General features: G+C 34.2%; 1 protein-coding gene across 1 annotated transcript in view; it reads right to left on the bottom strand.

The window, feature by feature from the left end:
• The window catches only part of LOC115447374 (excitatory amino acid transporter 3), a 30,782-nt gene that overhangs the window by 8,591 nt on the left and 1,587 nt on the right, over positions 1–20,604 (bottom strand). Inside the window, exons 2-4 of the mRNA XM_030174405.2 lie at positions 10,304–10,579; positions 9,248–9,427; positions 1,288–1,379 (exon numbers count right to left, since the gene is read on the bottom strand). Coding sequence (XP_030030265.2) covers positions 1,288–1,379; positions 9,248–9,427; positions 10,304–10,563 — 532 coding nt within the window. The 5' untranslated portion in view covers positions 10,564–10,579. The remainder of the gene's footprint in view (positions 1–1,287; positions 1,380–9,247; positions 9,428–10,303; positions 10,580–20,604) is intronic.

Here is a 20,604-nt window from a genome sequence, read left to right as displayed (position 1 = left end):
GAGAATAATTTTATATAATGTTCAAAATGTAGAGGAATTGTACTTTCTTATTATATGTTCAAGTAAATAAGAGTAGGGAAGAGAGTCAGAGACAAAACTATCATGTAAATATTATAATCTAACTATACAAAATTTCAGATAAGGCACTTGGACATATAATATTACAATTTCGTTTTGTTATCCACATTGTTTTCGTACATTTATCTAGCTAGCTTAACTAATAATACTAGTTCATGTATTTATCTAGCTTAACTAGCAATTTTAATGACTAATGTTTAAATTTTAATAGACATGTTAAATTATTTTTTGGTTTTTGGAGGCGGTGTAATTTTTTGTTAACAAGTTTATTTTTGTTTTTTTGTGTAAGTAAAAATCTGTATCCGTTAACGGAATCATAGTTGATATCATTTTAAGAGTTTTCTGATGTATCTCCAAAGTCATGAGTCCAACAATTAAATTTATATGAAACCACACGGAAAGCACCAGCTGTCAAATAAAAAAATCATGTAATCGGTTTATCCAGTGAATGTAGTGAGGTAATAAACATAAAAAAATACAATCGAATTGAGAACCACCTCCTTTTTTGAAGTCGGTTAAAAAGAGATGCGTTCATAGTCACAGTACGTTCAACTAGGCTATCGCAACTTATGACATTTATAAATAATTGATTTTCATCATTAGCTCTACGTAATACAATAAAATTAACAAAATTTTAAATATTTACAGATCAAATAAACATGATTGCAAAATAAAAGTAAAGAAATGGTTATTAAGTCTCGATTACAATGCTACGGAAGAGCTCTTGGTTTAGTGATGTACTAAAGATCGTTTTCGAAACATACACACACATATACACGTATACACACACACACACACACACACAAACTTATTATTTTTTTGTAAATGTAAATGTTATACAAAATTTATCTTAATGTTATTTTAATATGTATTGTTTACTTAGAATTCAATTAATCGATTCTACACGGGCTGTGACCTGAATAAGTTTAAATTCCTATCTGTCACTCAAGATACAAGCTTTTGCTTAGTTTGAGAGACAGCGATCCATATATTTGATTAAGCCTTAAGAACTACCTTTGGATATTTATGTATTTTTCTCATTTATTTTTGTAGCTAAGCAAGCATGTAATATAAAATAAATTTAAAATTTATAATTTTGATTGGTATAAACTTACGATTGATCCGTAGATGGAGATTGAATATATTGCAATCAGGTAAAGGTTAGTTTAGGCAATAACCTTTGTTTAAATAAATGCTTGAACAACTCACCCTTTATTGATTTCGTATCGTTCTGATCGTAAACAAGTTTTGTTCGGTAGGACGCTATCGTAGCTTGAGCAATGTTTTCAGGAAACACGTTTCTGTAACAAACATCGACAATCGTAGGTATGATTTTTCTTAATATATTTAACAAGAAATTACACGTAGAAAACCTTAAAATAGGCAACGCAAACATATTATGTATAGCTGAAAACTATATTATTTTTGTTAAAAAAAAATAATAATATTTTTGTATGTCTATAATATAAAGAAATAAATAAAACTCCAAACAAAAAATCTTTATAAGTAAAAAATAAAATGTATGTTTGTCGTGTAAGTATATTATTAGTACCTAGTAATATTTTGACCAAAACGTCATTGCGAGGACCGCTAAAGAAGTGTTTTCATCCCCCTGTCCGACGTTCGGTCCGTTCCGTTACCTTATTATAGATGTATGTTCAGAATCCATACTTATAATAAATCTGTAGAGAGGTCAATTCTGTACATGAAACATATTTCCAAAATAACTATCAGGGGGTGATTAGGGATCGATACTGATGCCAAAAATGCAATTAGTAAAATTTTTGTCTGTCTGTCTGTCTGTCTGTCTGTATAACCGTTATAGAAACAAAAACTACTCGACGAATTTTAACTTAACTTGGTACAATTATTTTTCATACTCCTGAGCTGGTTATAGTATACTTTTCATCACGCTACAATTAATAGGAGCAGAGCAGTGAAGAGAAATGTTGGGAAAACGGGAGAAGTTACTCCATTTTTTAAGCTTCCGTCGCGTGTGCAACCTTAATGGTTAAAGCTACACAGATATCATGTATGACGGAAATGTTCTCCTTAAAATTATATAAAAATTATCCCACGACAGCATATGTCTATCTTTTATGGTTGACTCACAATAACACGTGTAACTCCCGATAGCTTAGCAGTTCGAAGCTTTCTCATTATATTTGTCTACTCTGACGTTTATAACACTCTCAGTTATCCCTAATTAAAAAGATAACATTATTAAATATTCCATAAAAAAGAATCATAGAAATCGGTATAGAAACACCAAAGTTATACATGAAATACGCTAATAATAAGCCATCACGCGTGAATACTGAATCATGCTATATGCTTCCTTAGATTTCACCAGGATCCCATCATCAGACCATGACCGGACAATCGGACCACCTGCTTACCACCATACATTAAAAAACATCCCGACAAATTGAGTACCTCCTCCATTTTTGAAGTCCGAAATCCACGCGGGCGAAGCTGCGGGCGGAAGCTAGTAGTAAATATAATAATATTATGAACATACGTCTATTTTACTTGTTCAGTTATCAAGCTGGCAATATAATACTTTATAGTTGACGTCGTCGTAATATTCACACGAGCACTAACACAACCATCGAGTTAACACGTAATTTTCCCCATAACTGTGATGAGTAACATTGCCCTGAGATGGTTTACGACTGTCAATAGCCCTACAGATGTCGGCCGAAGGACAAATCTCTTAAACGGATTAGGTGTTCGCATGGCTCTGCGCTGAATGGCTGAGGTCATCTCTCTTCCGCCGTCCTATTGTTGATTTACATGTCTAAACACCATTTATATGCATGTAGTTTTCATACATGCATCACGAAGGATAATATTGCCATATTACTTTATTAAATTAGCGCAAACTTTTTTAATACTGGCTACTATGATTATTTGTTTCTTATTTCAATATAATATATTGTAAATTTAAATAAAATGAATCATGCGTCACATTGCATGTATGATTAATTTTCGATATTTACAATATTTTTTGTAAAGAATTAACCACAAAGTAAACAGTACCGTACAGAAACAACTTGATTTGTGGAGATACAAATTGAGTACTTCGGATGTCTTAACAAACAAGACATTGCCTACTCTGAGTTGCTTACCTATATTACTGAAGTTTGGCCTATTCAAGGTATACAAAACAGACAGAACGCCTTCTTTAAGTATTTAAATAATAACAATGTATTCTTAATTTCTTACTCTCCACTAGATTAAACATAAAAGTTGTTTTACATTATAATTATTCGCCCAATCTAATGATAATTTTTCTCAGTAGGTAATTTTTATCTGTGAATGAGGACCTATTGGAGTATTTTTTTTTCATACTGAATATAATGTTATGAAATTTGAATGAAAATGGTGGCTATCTATTTATAAAAGTTTAACAAAAGCGAAATTGTTAGCTATTTGTAATTTTGACGCTATAGATTATTAAACTTAAGTATGATGACATTATAATCACAGTAATCTCTTCAAGTGTAAATAATGCCTAATAGTGAATTATTGCTTTATAATGGATTTATTTTTTATACACTGCGTTATTTTCGTTTATGGCTTTAATTTTATGGAAGTTGTTAAAATATAACTTTACTCAGAATAAATTGTTTAAATCTCTAGACCTTCATTTTTTCAATATTTAAAACGACACTTAAGTGTTTCAATATTGTAATACTGAACTATTGAATCAAAATAGACAATTATTCAGTTAAAATTCTTTTCATCGGTCTTTCAGAACACTCTATTAATGCTAGATAAGCACGGTTTTGATCTCCGCACCAAAAAAAATACGCAATCAAAATAATTGCCTTACCCGGGATCTCAAGTTACTCAGCCTAAGTACAGCCCCTAAATAATATATTGCACAAAATAAAACCTGCTTTTTATTTACCAATATTACGTTAAAGGCGCCAAATGAAGTAAATTAACAAGATTCTGTGGAAATGTAATAACTCCAGAGGTAGGAAGTAAGATATTACGTTAGGGAACTCGGCGCGACGTCTCAATCACTTCATTATAATGTTTATTGAAATTCCAGGAAGCGAGCTTCGGTATTAAAGGAAAAATCGTAGCGTATTTTTGCTTATTAATGTATTTTTTTTTATCAATTACACTTAGATTTCCGGAATAACGTTGGTTTGTTTGTGCGTTGAGTCTAAGTATCTCGCTTATTATATAGTATTACTCGTAATTTAGAACTCGACACAACGCAGTCATGGCATATTTTGTTATCTAACCCGAAATTCCCTCTATTCACACCGTCTTTAATATTCCGCAACAATACTCGCACACAGACACTTGGCTACAGAAATATATAATGCCTATGCAATAGAATTCGTTCTAATAAAACGTTTATTTTGTTATAAAATCTCTATTGTAAAAATTCTATAGTAATAACGTGATTAGGAACAAATATGTACTATCTATAAAACAGAATTATTACCAACGCAATTTCAGTCTAAAAATAAACAGAAAACAACAGCGTCGATATTACTTTGAAATCTATTAAAAAATTCCAAAAACCAGTCGAGGACTTAATGATTTTTTTACGTTGCGAAGGCTTTGTAGCTTTCATGGTCACGGCGCGGACTGAGGTGTTGGTCGAGTGAAAAACCGCGATAAAATTCAAAAACTAGTTTTATTTCGATGCCCGGTCGAGGACTTTATAATGAAGGTTCAGAGAGCATTCCAACTACCATTCACACGTCTATTGTCTCTTTAGCAAGAACCATTTCCGACGTCACCTGCGATGCTTGCCAATCGCTCATACGTAGACACAATCATTGTTTCATTTGACAGCTTCTGTATAGGGCTGGACGTTGGTAATTTTTCATTACATACTATCATATGATATCGTTTGCCAAGTTTAGACTTGCAAGTTCTTATAGCAATATATAGCTTAATAACTGCCAAATACGGTAAATCTAGCGGCATTTTTTCAATACATCTATATACGCGAGTTGCGTATTGCCGCAAGTCCTGCACGCTATAAAATCTACAAAAGTCAGCGTGCCGCAATTGATTATACGGCAAAATTGCTTGCGTATTTCGACTTCTGCAAGATTTTTTGGTAATCGAGACCTCGTTTTAGAAATGTGGTTAAATAGAACAACTCGACAGTGTAAGATCTGTCTTTGAACAGACTCTATGTTAAAAATCCTACAATCTTAGAAACAACAGTGGAATCCGCAAAAGCTCATCCTCGCATTTTTATAATAAAACTGCCCATTGTAGTCATTTTTGTGAATATTTCTATTACTTACTTTTTTTAAGACTTCTACAAAAACTATCTAAACATATATACATCACTATATCCATCCTAATCCATACAAATCGAATATATACGTATAATCATCACAATACGGCGAACATAGTCTTGCCTTTAGTCGGCGTATTAGTATTACTGTACGACTGCACTGCTGAGGTCTCGGATTAGTTCCCCAAAGCCGAACAAAGCGACATTGGGTTTTTCTACATAGTATCACTATGGAGTTTGTGCCTGATTTGGCGATAGGCTCGCCACCTATCACACAATGAGACGGAATACACACAGCGGAAAGTGGGTAGACTAGTTGCGACTCAGCCTACCCCTTCTGGGATGAATAGTGTGCGTGTATGGGTGTGTATTGAACAAAACACTTAAATTTTCGAAAAAAATGAACCACGTCAACCCGACTTTGCATCAACTCCCACGCAATTCATGGACATGCCAACCCTAATGGCCGTATCTAGGGCGCTAACGTATAAATAGCAGATGAAGAGTGACGAGCAGGGAGCAGTCCCGCTTCCACACCGTCACCAATTGGCAATTACGGTGATAAACCTAATATTTCACGCATACGAGCGGGGCCGCGTTGCTGGAAATCGGCGGCATTCGCGGAGCAGGGATAGGCATTTCGTCGGTTGTACAATTGCGGAAATATTAATTTTAGGTTTTACGGTAGCATCCGTGGAGCAATCAAGTTTTCGATTATATTATACCGTGAAAAACATTTTTTTTATTAACAATCCAATTTCAGAAATAAACAGCCAAACTTAACAATCTTAGAGCGATGATATGAAAAAAAGAAAGCCGTGTTTATACCAGTGCCACTTAGGAAACGAAACAAACATTAAAACACACAATTTTATTAACGATGTACAATGCATTAACCAGTTACGTATTATCTAAAAAGCTTAAGTAATGTTCTAGAATCAATAAATCAAAATATATTATCTTATAAAGATAAAATTATATAATCATATTTATGTATTATAAATGCAATGCAGGTACATATCATGACTACCTTCGTGATGTTGCTTACGCGTTACGATTAACACGCTAACTATTCGATCCCAGACGAAGTAACATTAAGTTTTCTGATCATTTTCAGTCCGGAGTCTAGAGGCCCACAAATAAGATAGCCACCACACCCATGAAAAGACAAAAAGACCTGATTCTACAATTTTGTATGAACGTATACAAGTTAACAACATAAACCATGAATCTAGTTACTAAAGGGCCGGGAGCAAATAGGCTGATTTACGAACGTGTCGGCAACTGGAATTGGAGTATATTCGGGGCTGTCAACAGGTCCTGCGACGCGTGCGTGCTAGTTGGCAGTTTATCAATCCGTCATTGTCACGGCCATGACAGTAATCATGTTACCCGTAAACACTACAGTTTATTTAATTAAAGCCACGTAAATGTGTCTATACAAACGGGTATCTATATGTTGACATCCTGCTTAAAGGACCAAAAGTTATTAGTGCAGAGTAAAATGTGGGTTTGCTTCCCAGAGGTATATTTATACCTTTATCTACAATTATAGTTTATTTTAGGATTCGAGATAGTTGTAGTGTATTAGTAAACGAAATTCAGAAATGAGAAGCAGTTCAAACGTTAAAACTAACAAACGAATTCTTCATATAACAGTGAGTATTTTAAAAACCAAACTCTTCCAAAGGCTCAATCAATAATGATTTGGCAATCAGAGCTAAACAAATCAAGTAACGGCTATTATATTCGATATAGGATTCGTGATCTTTGACCCGGCCCGCGATGCGCTCCATTTGCAATCACAATAGATTGAATAAGGACACCTAAGTGATTGTTGGTTTTTATTTTAGATCACCGACCGCTTGCCACTGTCCATTATTCTATCTAGATTCAGGGAGAATGTTAAGTCATCGGTCTCCGTTTTTGTTGTTAAAACTTCATGCCACTTAATAGGGATGTTAAGATGTTTGAATTATTGTTAGAATACACTCCTTCTCTAAATTAATTTTAATTATGGTGAACCTCGCATATCCCGTGCACGAAATGTGCTTTAATAGGGTTATAAAGTTTTTATTTCACGTATTAATGATTATCGGTAACATCTCCTTTTTGTGGTCACGAAAAATAATAAATGTGAGCCTTGGTCCCGTTCTGTATAAGTTGCTCTATGACGGTAAATGCTACATTTACCCATGGATTAACACTACCCACATCTTTGATTAACGGATCATTTTTTTTTTTTTGCATTTGCTCATCATGTACAAGTCAAGAGAGCGTTCTTTGCAAGAACAATACTATTCTCATATTATTCTTCTCATTTGTGAAGTTTTCGTACGGTGTAAATATTTATTAAGATGTAAAACAGGAAAATCCTAAGGACATGCTTTTATAAGAAGAGGAATGCATTGTAACGCAGTGATGGGTTTGTCAATAGATCCGATAGGTCGCGGAGTATGAACTGCAGCCTAGGGGACAGCATATTTTAAATTAAGGATGGCAAAATACAAAGTGATTGGCCTATACTTAATGAGACTACTACGGGCACTGGTGCAAAGCCATGCAAAACTTTTTATACGCATATCTGGATAGAATTGCCACTGCTATGGACCGGTCATGACGCTTATCCAACGACTTTTAGTTAAAAAAACGATCCTCATAAACACTTTTAGCATTAATATTATTAAAACTTACGCGCGACATATTAAATTAGTCGAAAACAACACGGTTTTACTCACGTTATAAAGTAGTAGGAATCGCCGACCAGTTCGATCGATGAGTGATCAAGAGGCCTCCGCGACGCAACGTCCTCTTAGCATTCGCCCCTGAGGATGACCTGCTTAATAGGTCGAAACTGGTCGGCGATTCCGACCACTTTATAACGTGAGTAAAACCGTGTTGTTTTCGACTAACTTTTAGCATTTTTAATATAAATGTTGCAGGATTAATTAATGTTATGTGGACCGGAAGGTGGAATTATCATGTAACACATATCAAGAGCATTTAACTAATGAATGGAATAGCGTCACACAATATTCATTCGCACCAACGGAAATTAATATGACGCATACGGTACACATGGCCCTTCAGAAAACCTTACGTTTCTGAAATTTTTGTTGTCTCTAAAAACATAATACAACAGAATTTAAATTAAAAACTCCTCATATGTATTTTTTACTGAGAACTATTTAAATTGCATTGATAGGTTCTCAAGAAGTTTTTCGAAATTTATCGACACTTGAAAGGCAATCATATCTAAGCGACAAATATACCGAAAATGAATTATATAAATATTTTGAATCTCCATGTTTTTCTGCGTCCTTTGGTCTAGGTATTGTAGGTCTAGGACAATTTTAATAATATTAGACTATATCTTTGTAAAATAAAAAGTTGAATTGAATTTTCATATTATAATCAAAACTTTAAATCACTCTGCTCAAAAATTTACTGATTGTCGCTCAGATAGGTTTGCCTCTCAAGCGTCGATATTTTACTTCATGTCTATAACAGTTCTATAAGTCTGTGTACAGTATATAAGTCTGTGTACTTTTCCATAAGATATATATTATAACATGTTAACCTAGTACATGATGTCTCTTTGTGCCAAATTTTATCGAAAACTGGTTAGCAGTATCAATGCCTTTATCTAAGAAACAGCTACATGTCTAAACATATTTATAAACTTTCGTATAATGCTTCTTTCTGTCTAAATTAAATTAGGGATGGTGATAGTTCAAAACCCGGGAAACACATCTGGTCACTTTTTATTCCGGGAAAACACGTTCAAGCGAGCGATGCCGCGAGCAAAAGCTAGTGTATAAGTCAGATTAAAATATTAGTGAGAACTGAGAAATAATACTTTTATAATTTAATTAGTAAAGTACTTACCGTAATAAATCCAGCAAAGTGTCGGAAGTAAGGGTGTCCTTGGTTACCAACTTTGTCGCATTGGGTTGCTGGTAAGCTTTGGATTCGTTGCCGGGTTTAATGGTGGTGACCAGGGCGATGCCCAGCATCACCGCGCAAATGGTCGTCGTCATGTAGTAAATGATGGCTCGGAGACCAACCCTGAAGAATACGAGGCGTTACGGCTTAAAATAACTATTTCTAGGTATCCCCAATCGTCTTTAATATTCCGCATTGCAATGTATTTGGTTTCTATTGAAAGGGCGTGATATTGATAGTACGCGAACACTGTGTGATGGAAAAACGACGAGTATTTAATATCCACGTTTAATTCACTTTATAATTTGCTCATTGCTTGTACAATGATTTCTTATGTTTACGCGAATGTTAGACTTTAAAATACAACTATTTTACGGACTCTATCTCGCTTTTTTTATATTATAATTTTCTCACGACGTATCGAAGACTTTGCAGCCTTCGTGGTCACGAGGTGGATTGAGGTGTTGGTCATCCACAAAGTCAAAGTTACAATATCTACCTACATTTTACAAATAAACAACTTTTAAATTTTATTAGCTGTTGGTGGTCCGATCTACGTAGAATGAGCTTACAGTGTCTTGAAGTCTGGCAGCCGGTCTTTTGGGTCCCGAATTAATTAAATGTAAAACTGAATCCAAGGCTGGTTTCAACCATCTTCTCTATTGACATTCGGATATTGTTCAATTTCAATAGTCTCACAAATCATCCTAGGCAGGAATCGGTGATCGGTTAATGTAGGTAGATATTGGAACTTTGCCTTTACGGATGACCAACACCTCAGTCCGCCCCGTGGTCACGAAGGCTGCAAAGTCTTCGAAACGTCGTGAGGAAATTATAATATAAAAAACCGCAACAAAATCCGTAAAATAGTTAATGTCATTGCTGGTACGTTGGTCATTTTACACAGGATATTCAGATAATCTACTTAATAAGCCAGCGAATTCGGAGAGGGATACAAACATTAAATATACCTTCATGATGATAATTAATGATACTCACTTGCCAGAAAGACTTAGGTCCAGCGAGCCGATAGCAGACACTATAGAAGAAACCAGCAGCGGGACGATTAAACACTTCAGCATCCTCAGAAACAGCTCTCCAGGGTATTGGAAGTACATGACGTCTCGTCTGGACCATTCGTAGCCAGAGGACCGCAGCCCCCAACCGAGCACGGCGCCGGACACCACTCCCACCACAGTCATAAAGGTGAGGAGGTTCTCCCGCACGAAATGCGGGCAGTTTCTGATCCGCAGGGGCATTTTGAGGCCGTTGTTTCTGTAATAAAAATTATCATCATCAACCAAAGGAAGTTCACTGCTGAACATAGGTCCTAAAGGTTTCAGGCTGATTTATAAAAAAAAGGAAAATAGGTATCTTATAAAGTAAATATGTCGAAATCTTTAACACTATTGCAAAATATTTATTAATAATATACTAGTTCCATACCGCGATTTTTTTTTTGTAACTTCTGTTTCATTGTAGCTTTTCACGGCAACAAGATAAGGACTGCGCGGCAGCTTAATGTTTCGCTTAAAATTTGGAGAAGTTACGTTAATTAAATTATAAGCTGTATTATTTGGAAAATGGGTGACAGGTACTTAATTAGATGACAGAAATCAATGTAAGTATTTTGTAACCTTAAATTATATAAGGAAAGATCAAACCACATAGCTGGTAACAGTATTAAGTAGTTTAATACCAAACACTTATAATATGTTATTAATGATCGCATCGACTCGCGCTATGCGTGGGATAATATTAGTACCAGTTCTTGGCACCGATGACAGACTATTGTCCCCACGTGGACTTTACTAACGTCACTACATTGCTGGGTGAAAATACCGGTAAACTCAGCAAACAGTTCGCTCTCTACTATTACAAAATTTTTATGTTGTATTTGAAGTACAAATTGAATGATGTCGTCATCTACAGCGTGATTCGCTAGTCCTAACAGTAGCGAATCATGCTGAAGACAATGGCCCCAGTTCGAAACGACCGATTCCGAGACAACATTGTCATGGTACCACAGGGTACCTGTATAATATCAGCCCTGTATTATATACTGTCCCACTGTTGGGCACGGGTCTCCTCTACTACTGAGAGGGATTAGGCTTTAGTCCACCACGCTGGCCTAGTGCGGATCGGTATACTTCATACATCCTCGAAAATTCCTACAGGGAATTTCTTGGGTATGCAGGTTTCCTCACAATGTTTTCCTTCACCGTTAAAGCAAGCGATAATTCACAAAGAATACACACATATTATTTTTTTTAGAAAAGTCTTAGGTGTGTCACCTTGGGATTTGAACCTGTGGACATTCCACACCACACGTTCCACAACCAACTAGACTATCGCCCCAAGGCACCTGTACCACTAAGAAATAAATGGCCGAATTAGCCTTATGACTATTTTACACTCCTTTGTTTTCCCATGCATTCGATTTTGAACTTTACCTTCCTAACACCATACTTAATTTACATTTATTAATGACATAATGCCTCCACTTCATTTGTAAATATATTAACAGCTCCTTCGTAATGTTTTCCTTATTGCGTAAATAATTTATATCCATATTTATAAATTATAATTTATCTCAGGTCGTAAACCAGATTTCTATTTATTTTACCTTGTTCATATTTCATTTTTCTAAGACAACATAACTCTGGCAACTAGTTGGTAGACATTTTGATTGCACCACATTGTAGTGATTGTGTTTTCTATGACCAAAGAAACAGCCTAAAGAATATAATAGCGGAATTTAAGGAGACGAATTGACATAACGATATGTTTCACTTTTTATTAGAACTTACTGTTACAGACTGATCTTTACATATGTATAATATGACTACTTATATACTATCCACATAACAAGAAGTTGGAATTAAAAAAATGTTCCTATTTCATACACAACTCAATCGTTTAAACACGGCTAATAAGGCAAAATTATAATAAATACAAGCATTTTTGTCAAGGAAATTTTAGGTTCTAAAGTACCTCTTACATATCCCGAGAGCCTCTTACAAACCACTGACGAATTACTACCGACCTTTTGAGGTACTTAAGCCAGACTGAACAACGGGCATGACCCTGAATGAACTGCTGTTATTTTGGGAAAAAATATACAATTTGTGTTTATTTAATAACACCTTACTCAAATTTTTTTATGCAAACTAAATAGCAATACTAGTTCAATACAGTGTAGTTCTACGTACTGCCGATCAGAGTTATAGAACTATGCACCCACTTCTCACCATAACTTGATGAAAAGGTGGTCACTTCCGTCCCATGTGATGGAGGCAAGCCTATCGTACCTACTTGAGACATGAACATGGCAGTCGTATCGCAATACAACTATGTCACCATCCCCCTCGAGACAATTCTTGTGCGCTCGGTCTCCTCACCGAATGCCCGCCCATGTACGGTGGGACATTTATCGCGGTACACAGTTAAGTATGAATACTTCATAGTTGCCGATTCACATTGAAGCCTATGAGGGCTCGCGGACATTTCCTGGCCTTCTCCCCTATTTCCATCATAAGAGGGTTCCGTCTCCTTCCCCCACGTTTCTTTCCCCAGATACTTATCCCCTCCCAACTTTACTCCAGGGGGGGACGAATTCCGTATCAAATAGTGGAACCTCGCACCCCCCCCCCCCCTCAACCATTTGCGAAACACAATTTTCTAAACACACGCGAATCACTAAAACATAACAGAGAAACATTAGGGAAAAAAATATCTACAGACTCCTAAAGTCACCAAGCCAGGGGCTTCCAGTATCTCATTCGCAGATTTTCTCCAGTGTTGACTGCAGGATCCGATATAAGAAAACTATGCCATCAAGATAGCATGTCATAACTACGAGATGCATGATACACTACGATAAATAACAGTAACATTATATATCAATTGACTGTACACGAGACTGTACTGACGAAAGGGATGACAGCTTTGACACATTAATTATGTGCACAAGTGCCTAATCTAAAACTATGACAAACAATGCGTCATTGGGCAATTCCCAAGACGGGCAATCTGAGAATTACACAGTATTCATCAATTCAGATAAAATGAGACTTTGAGGATGGACCATGATCTGCACACACAGTATACAATGTCAGTGGTATTTTTTATGTGAAACAATGACACATCTACATTATAAAAAGATGTAGAAATGTGATGTTTAATTTTAGCGCGACGTTCTGCTGGTGCAGAAACTTATTCTAAGGCAGTAAAGAATGTTTCCTGGCTGAAGGAAAAGAAATTCTAGGTCGTAGCCCGAGCCCTTTCGTAACCTAATTTACAAACAAAAACTTCCGATATCGTTCGTTTTTTATACACAATAGCAAAGACAACTGTAATTAAACTATTATTCTGGTTAAAATGATTTCAAAATGTACAGGTCAAAGAAAATGTCAAAGGAAAACGTTAAAATAATTTTAACTTTGTACCCAACCCAATAGATTTAACAACAAAGGACTTCGTTCCCGAACTTAATTACTTTTGTAATAATTTGAAACAATGGCAACTGTTATGAACGTAAACGACAAAATAAATGCCCTTAGATGTTTGACCACTAAATTTTCTTTTATACAAAGAAAATGAAATATGGTGAAATAAGAACTTGACATCAAACGACCTGCTTTTATAGAGAACATGAAAGGAATAAAAATAACCACATTACATCGTAATACCCGCCAAAATTGAAAATGTTTATGAAGGCCAGTATGTTTTATATTATACTAGCTGACCCGACAGGCGTTGCCCCGTCTTAACTATGAATTTGCAGCGCGCATTCTGTCAATCGCTGACAGTTATTTCAAATAATTGACAGTTACGTAAAATTAATATTTTCGTTAAGTTTTCTAATTTTCCGCGCAATTTTTTGAATTTTTTCTTTCATAAGAACCTTCTGACAATAACAAACATAACAAAAAATCGTTCCAGCCGTTCACGCGTGATGGCGTGAAGGGAAATAGGGATTCATTTTTATAAATATAAAATTTATAGTACACAAGCCTTATGTATCAGCGAAGGGTCCATATAACTCAATTCCTGCCGGTTTCCCTTCCCTAACTTATGTAAAATCTAATTATCATTGGGACGGTTTGCAAACCGAAATTATGCATATTAGTAGTAGCTATATGTTGTATCGGGATCCCTTTCGGGAAATGTCACACTTCGCCACTACCATATGTATTTTACCAAATTAAGACTGCTAAAGACATTACAATCATTAGTCGCTGACTTGTAGGTACGCACATTGAAGATATAAGCAGTCACATCGAATTTGAATAAATCAAGTTGAGTAAGAAACAAAACAAAAAAATTATGAATATAAAAAATATATCTATAAAGACTACAAAAGGTTGTTTTAAATTTCGAAATTTATCAGTAAGAATATAAAACTCCTTAATTTTACTAATAAAGTCATCGTTGTCATTACGCATGACCGTATCAGGATTTTGTAACCGAGACTTGGTACATGATGATAGTGTGAAAAAATTTCTTATATAATGTCGGGTATAATAAATTATATCTATATTTATATAACTAAATAGTAACCATTGCATTGTTCACAAACATGCGAGCAGCGCAATATAAATGTTCTTAAATTTCTTTTAATTCGTTTATACATTTTAAAATGTTACCGTGTATTTTGCGGGTATTAAAAAATAAGAATATCAAACCGAAACTTGATCTTTATACCCACAATTACATCCATAGTCTTGAGTTTACTTCCTTCAAACATCTTCACTCTCCTATTTATAATTACGTAGAATTTGGTTTAAATTCACATATTTAAAGTTTCGGGGACTTAAAACCAGCATTAACCGCTTCAAACGCCAGCATTATCAGCGCAGTTTAGCAAATCCCAATGCTGTATGTTGCAATTCGCAGCCGAGCACATGGGAGCGAGCCCCCGCGCGGATGTCGTGCGGAAATCTTTATTTACTGATACCGCGATGATTCCGCGCTCCCCCTCGCTCACACGCAGCGCTCTACACCTATACATACCTTCGTATTACTAGGCAGACACGATGAACCGTGGACGCGAAGAGTAATAGAGGCCACATGGTACGTAATTGAAGATTTGCTGTCTCATTCTTTAGAGATGAATTTTCTTATGAAACTATCTACAAAGAGATGAAGGTCTCACAAGTATTGTCCTTTTTGTCTTCAAGTTGACAACATATTCCTTTTATCTCTCTCATACGGAAGAAAGTATATTCCAAACATCCATTCCCTCTGTCTATGCACTAATACGTGCCGTTAGTAAACGGCTAGTTAGAGTAGTAACTCTACTTGAAAGTATGCTCTATAAGAAGGCAATTAAGAACTACTAAGGTGGGTAAGGAGAAAATACAGAACTTTGTCATCTCTGAATTTGAACTTAACCAATTATGTCGTCAGAAGGTCAGAAATTTACCAAGTGTAATCATTGTGAGACAATACGAGATTAAATCGACTATCCTAGCTGAAAGATACAAATTAATATAAATTAAGGTGAGGTGGGGCAAGTGCGCCGACGGGGTAAGTGCACCTACCCTAAAAAAATCGAGAACTATTGATGTTATACAATTACCGCAATCTTACATCTATGCCACTAACTGAAATACAGTTCCACTAAAAAACATAAAAGGCTATGTTCATTTTAATACGATTTATTCGCCATTTTATTTTAAGTGTCATTTAGACCTGTAAACCGAGATAACCCCGTGAAAGATAACATCAAATATTTCAAGATATTTAACATATTTCTGTGCACCAGTAAGGTGAATACATAGTTTAAACCTTTTATTTTAACTTCCTGCCTGAATTTTATTTATATATACTAAAATAAAGGATTTTTAGCAATGCGAAAAAATGTACCTAAAAATTGTCGAGTAGGGCAAGTGCGCCACAGTTAGTAGTCGTATGGCGCACTTGCCCCTGATTCATATATAACCAACCTTTTTTGAGAATAAGTTTTACTAATATGAATTATTATTATTAAAATGTTATACTTAACAGCAGAATTTTTTGTATTCAAGGTATTTTGTTTTGAGCCGACTTAAATAAAAGGGCGTATTAGTTAATTCGTTTTTACAAAAGAAAAACTGAAATACCTTGGTCTAGAGCAACTTTACGTGAATAGGTTGCAACTGTTCGATCAGGCACGTTATCTGGATATAATGCAGCTAAAACATATCAAATGTCATAGGGCTAAATTCTAAATAATTGAGTTATAACACATTCAAAATTGTTAATTCCTACATTTTTGTATGTTTTTTTTAGTTTTTAGAAATAAAATAGATTTTATATTAGTGCTACCATTTTTTTATTCCAACATATCCGCACACAAAACTCTAACATAGCAAATTTTTTATATATCAAAAAAATCTAAAATGTTTTCAAGCCCTGATTTACATATATATGGCGCACTTACCCCGAATTGGATTTGACAGCCATAGTTTGTTATAATATTGAGTGATTAAAAATTATCCAAGAGCAATGCGAGTAAAACTTATTTCTCTATGGACTAAAGTGAGTGTTTTCTTTATAATGTTTCATATTGGCGTTTTTTTTACACAGGCGCACTTACCCCATTTCCAGTGGTAAGTGCGCCTACTACCATTTTTTTTTACTTTGAGCAAAATATTATTAATTTATGGTCCGATTTCCTTGAATGGCTATAGGTTGTTATCACAAAATACCAAATATTATTAAATTAATAAAATTACATTCTTAAGTCAGCACATAAAGAAATTATTTTGCATTGAATCCAGCTATGAAAATTTTATGGCGCACTTTCCCCGACTGACTTACTTATTTTTATTTTATAGAATAGGCCGCTTGTCATTTACTATAATGACAAATTATACATTTTCGTGAGCTATATAAATGAAATTTATATTCTCTTTTCCAATCGGGCTAAATAAAAAAAATGGCAAACGTTTTTTCCCAATCCTCTAAATGCCACTTCCCGCGAAGAAACAAATCCGTACTTGTTCCGGTTCCGCTTTCATCGAACAAAAGAAGATATTCGTTGACCTAAATTCCGAGGATTTTCAGCTAATAATCTGAGAATTTCTCAATGACTTTGGAGAAATATGAAATTATTTGGAAGAAAGGGCTTCAAATGTTTGAATTTTGAAAAACATTAAATCCCCCGAAGAGTTTTCAAAAAGAAAAACTTAAAATAAAGCTAATTTGCGGATTTTATCGCGGTTTATTATAATTATTATAATTTTCTACCGAAGTTTCAAAGATTTTCGCGAATAACATTCGCGTAAACATAAGACATCATTAAGAATAACTTAGTTAGACTTCCCGAAAAATACTTTTATGGTGAAAGTCCATGATTAAAGACGACTTCAATTATAAAACAAGGCAAAAAACAACTTATACCACAATTCCAAATCAAATCCTAGGTACCACGTAACCATGCTACATTCGTAAATCTTGGTTATGCTCAAATTATATGGATTTGGTTTCCAACTAATTTAATCATTAAAAATCATTATACTTTTAATATACAATAAATATACAAAACTATATACCAAAATCAAGTTTTTTTTTCTTTTTCAGGCATATTATTATCTCATATTTCATTTCGTTTTATACATAATACAAATTACATAATGCAGTGGCTTATAATTAAAACAATAAACTGATATCAATAAGCACTTTACAGTAATCAGTATAAACTACTTAAATTCATTACTCCTTGGAATCATTGTTAATCAGTGTTTTATTATATAATACCGTGATTCCTAAAACACTATCATTTTGAGTAAAGTTAACAATAGTATATATCTATTTGTAAGTACTCGACAGTATAAGGCAATTGGTACTTTGTATTATTATGTTTTGGGTTGATTTATGATGTGAAATTTCTTTAGAATCGTTGTGATTTGAAACTCGATGAAAAGAAAATGCGTCACGATATTTGAAAAAGGAACAGCGTTCAACCAGCCTGCATCCTACATTTTGCATTCATTTGTCAAATGTTTAAGGCGATACCTCAAAGGTCCATTTTCATACATTTTGTTTCACCTTTAATCTGGGTAACTAAACAAGTATTGGCAAGTAAAGAATTTAAATTCACGTCTAGTTAGTGATTAGTTCACGCAGTTGAAAGAAAAACGTAAAAATAATTAATAATCATGGATATTTCGGCCTTTAAAATTTAATACCACGAAATGAAAGATAAAATTCACGCTTGATTCACGTTTATACTTTTATATGTTGTACTTTTATTGTAATAATTGGGCATTCATCTTATTTATATTGATGACCACTTTTATTTCTATTGATTGGTCGTCGATTCCTTAAGATACATTTACCGCCAAACAAATTTCTATAAAATTAAAATGCGGTAAAATAATAGTATCTACGTTTAAAACATATCATAATTAGCCGATGCTTTCGTGAATGTGACGCTGTAGTATAAATTGATGATTTTTGGATTGTAATTTTGAGCGAAAATCTAACCGTTCATTAAAAATATTTTTTGGGAAATATGTAACTGACATAAAAATAAAATAAGCGCAAGTGTACACACACCACTAGACTAAGGGCACTTGATAGCTCGATACTCACTTAACCATCAGGAAAGGCTAAGAGGTGTACACTCTTCCGCCACGAGTAGGGCATCTTTGTATAAAAAAGTAGCTTTATGTTGAAAATATATTTTTTAATTATTATTTTTGAACACATTTCAAATCAATATCATTAAAACTATAAATTATATATTTTAAGATTTAAAAGAAAATTTCAAAAAAAGAATCTCTGTTTTCGGCCAGTACAATATAACGATTATAGATTTTTTAATGTATATTGGATATTTAAATTCCGAACTAAAGTTAAATATTGATACTTTTATATACCACCGATTATACGTTGGAAAAACTAATTATCTTAATTATAATACATTTTTCTACCCAGAGTAGAGTTCTGTTAAAACACATAATACATATTTTACTGGAAACTCTACGTGAAACTATTTGAATAGAGCTTTACAAACACGTGATATCTAACATAAATTGAATGCGAATCTTCTATCTGGAAATATGAATGAAATATTGGCATTTCAAAAGAATTTCATTATTATTATTATGATCAGGTCTTTTAAATACATTTACAGTATGTAAGTAATATTAAACTCTTTACAAGAAACTCTTATAGTTAATGTTTTGAAAACGAACTAAATATTTTCCTCTTCTTTAAGTCAAAAATTTGGAGTAACAGACAAAACGTTGTTGAAGTTATAATGAAAATACTAAACACGTATTTTCGATAAATATTTATCGGAACATTATATAAGCTACCAATGTTATAGTGACTTATATTTTATAACAGAAACATATAATACACGCAAAATAAATCCGTTACAACGACAAAGTCATGTAGAGCACTCTACAAAAGGATGATAATTGTCACTCCAGACCATAAGCCTGGCTTAAGTCTGCCATAAGCAATACAATTGCCCGTTTTATGATTCTCTAGATCAAGAGAACGGGGGAGGCAGACAATTCTGCGGGGCACTGAGTGATTGTAATAAGTATGGCGAATGCAATTTGTTCTAACGCAATGAGCACTTCCGTTCGTCTAGTGATGCAAACGCATCAGTGGGTCATACGACTCATATTAAATATAAGGGTCAAATGCTATTTCAAATAGAAGAACGTAATAAATCTATATGTATATAATATATGCGAAAGAAACTCTGCCTTCCTGTTTGTCGGTTTGCTACGATTTCACGGGTGAATCATAACCGATTTCGATAAAGTATGGAGGCATTTTCAAACCCTAGAGAGGACATACGCTGCTTCTGATCCCAGGAAATATATCGCGGAGTTTTGTCCCGGAAAACTATAACGCCAAACCAAAGCTAGTTAGCTTTGGTTTAGCGTTAGTTAGCTTTGCTGTTTTGGTTATATTTACTTATTAAGTAGTTACTTAATAAGTAAATATAACCAAAACAGTTCTTAGTTCTGGCTCCAAACTTGAGGTCAAACAACGAAAACTATGTGATAACGAATCGAATCTGTAATATCGCGGTTCAGAACCAAGTCATCGCGCAGTGTAACTCAATGAAGTACAGGCACGATAAAAATTATAAGCAAACTAGCGTTATTTTGTTGGTTTTAAACTGATATAAAACTTGCGGACTCACGCTACTGTACAGTACTACTGTACACATTGTTATACCTGTTAGGCTTTTAGTGTTTTATTTTTTTTTTCTTTTATTTTACGTTACTATAATTAAGTATAATTTCTGTTTTTACTTATTATTTATGATCAGTGTTAGTAACCGT

This window comes from Manduca sexta, chromosome 16, assembly GCF_014839805.1.
Source record: "Manduca sexta isolate Smith_Timp_Sample1 chromosome 16, JHU_Msex_v1.0, whole genome shotgun sequence".
Taxonomy (NCBI): Eukaryota; Metazoa; Arthropoda; class Insecta; order Lepidoptera; family Sphingidae; genus Manduca; species Manduca sexta.
The sequence above is the reverse complement of the archived record's forward strand: the minus strand, read 5'-3'. Positions and strand labels throughout refer to the sequence as shown.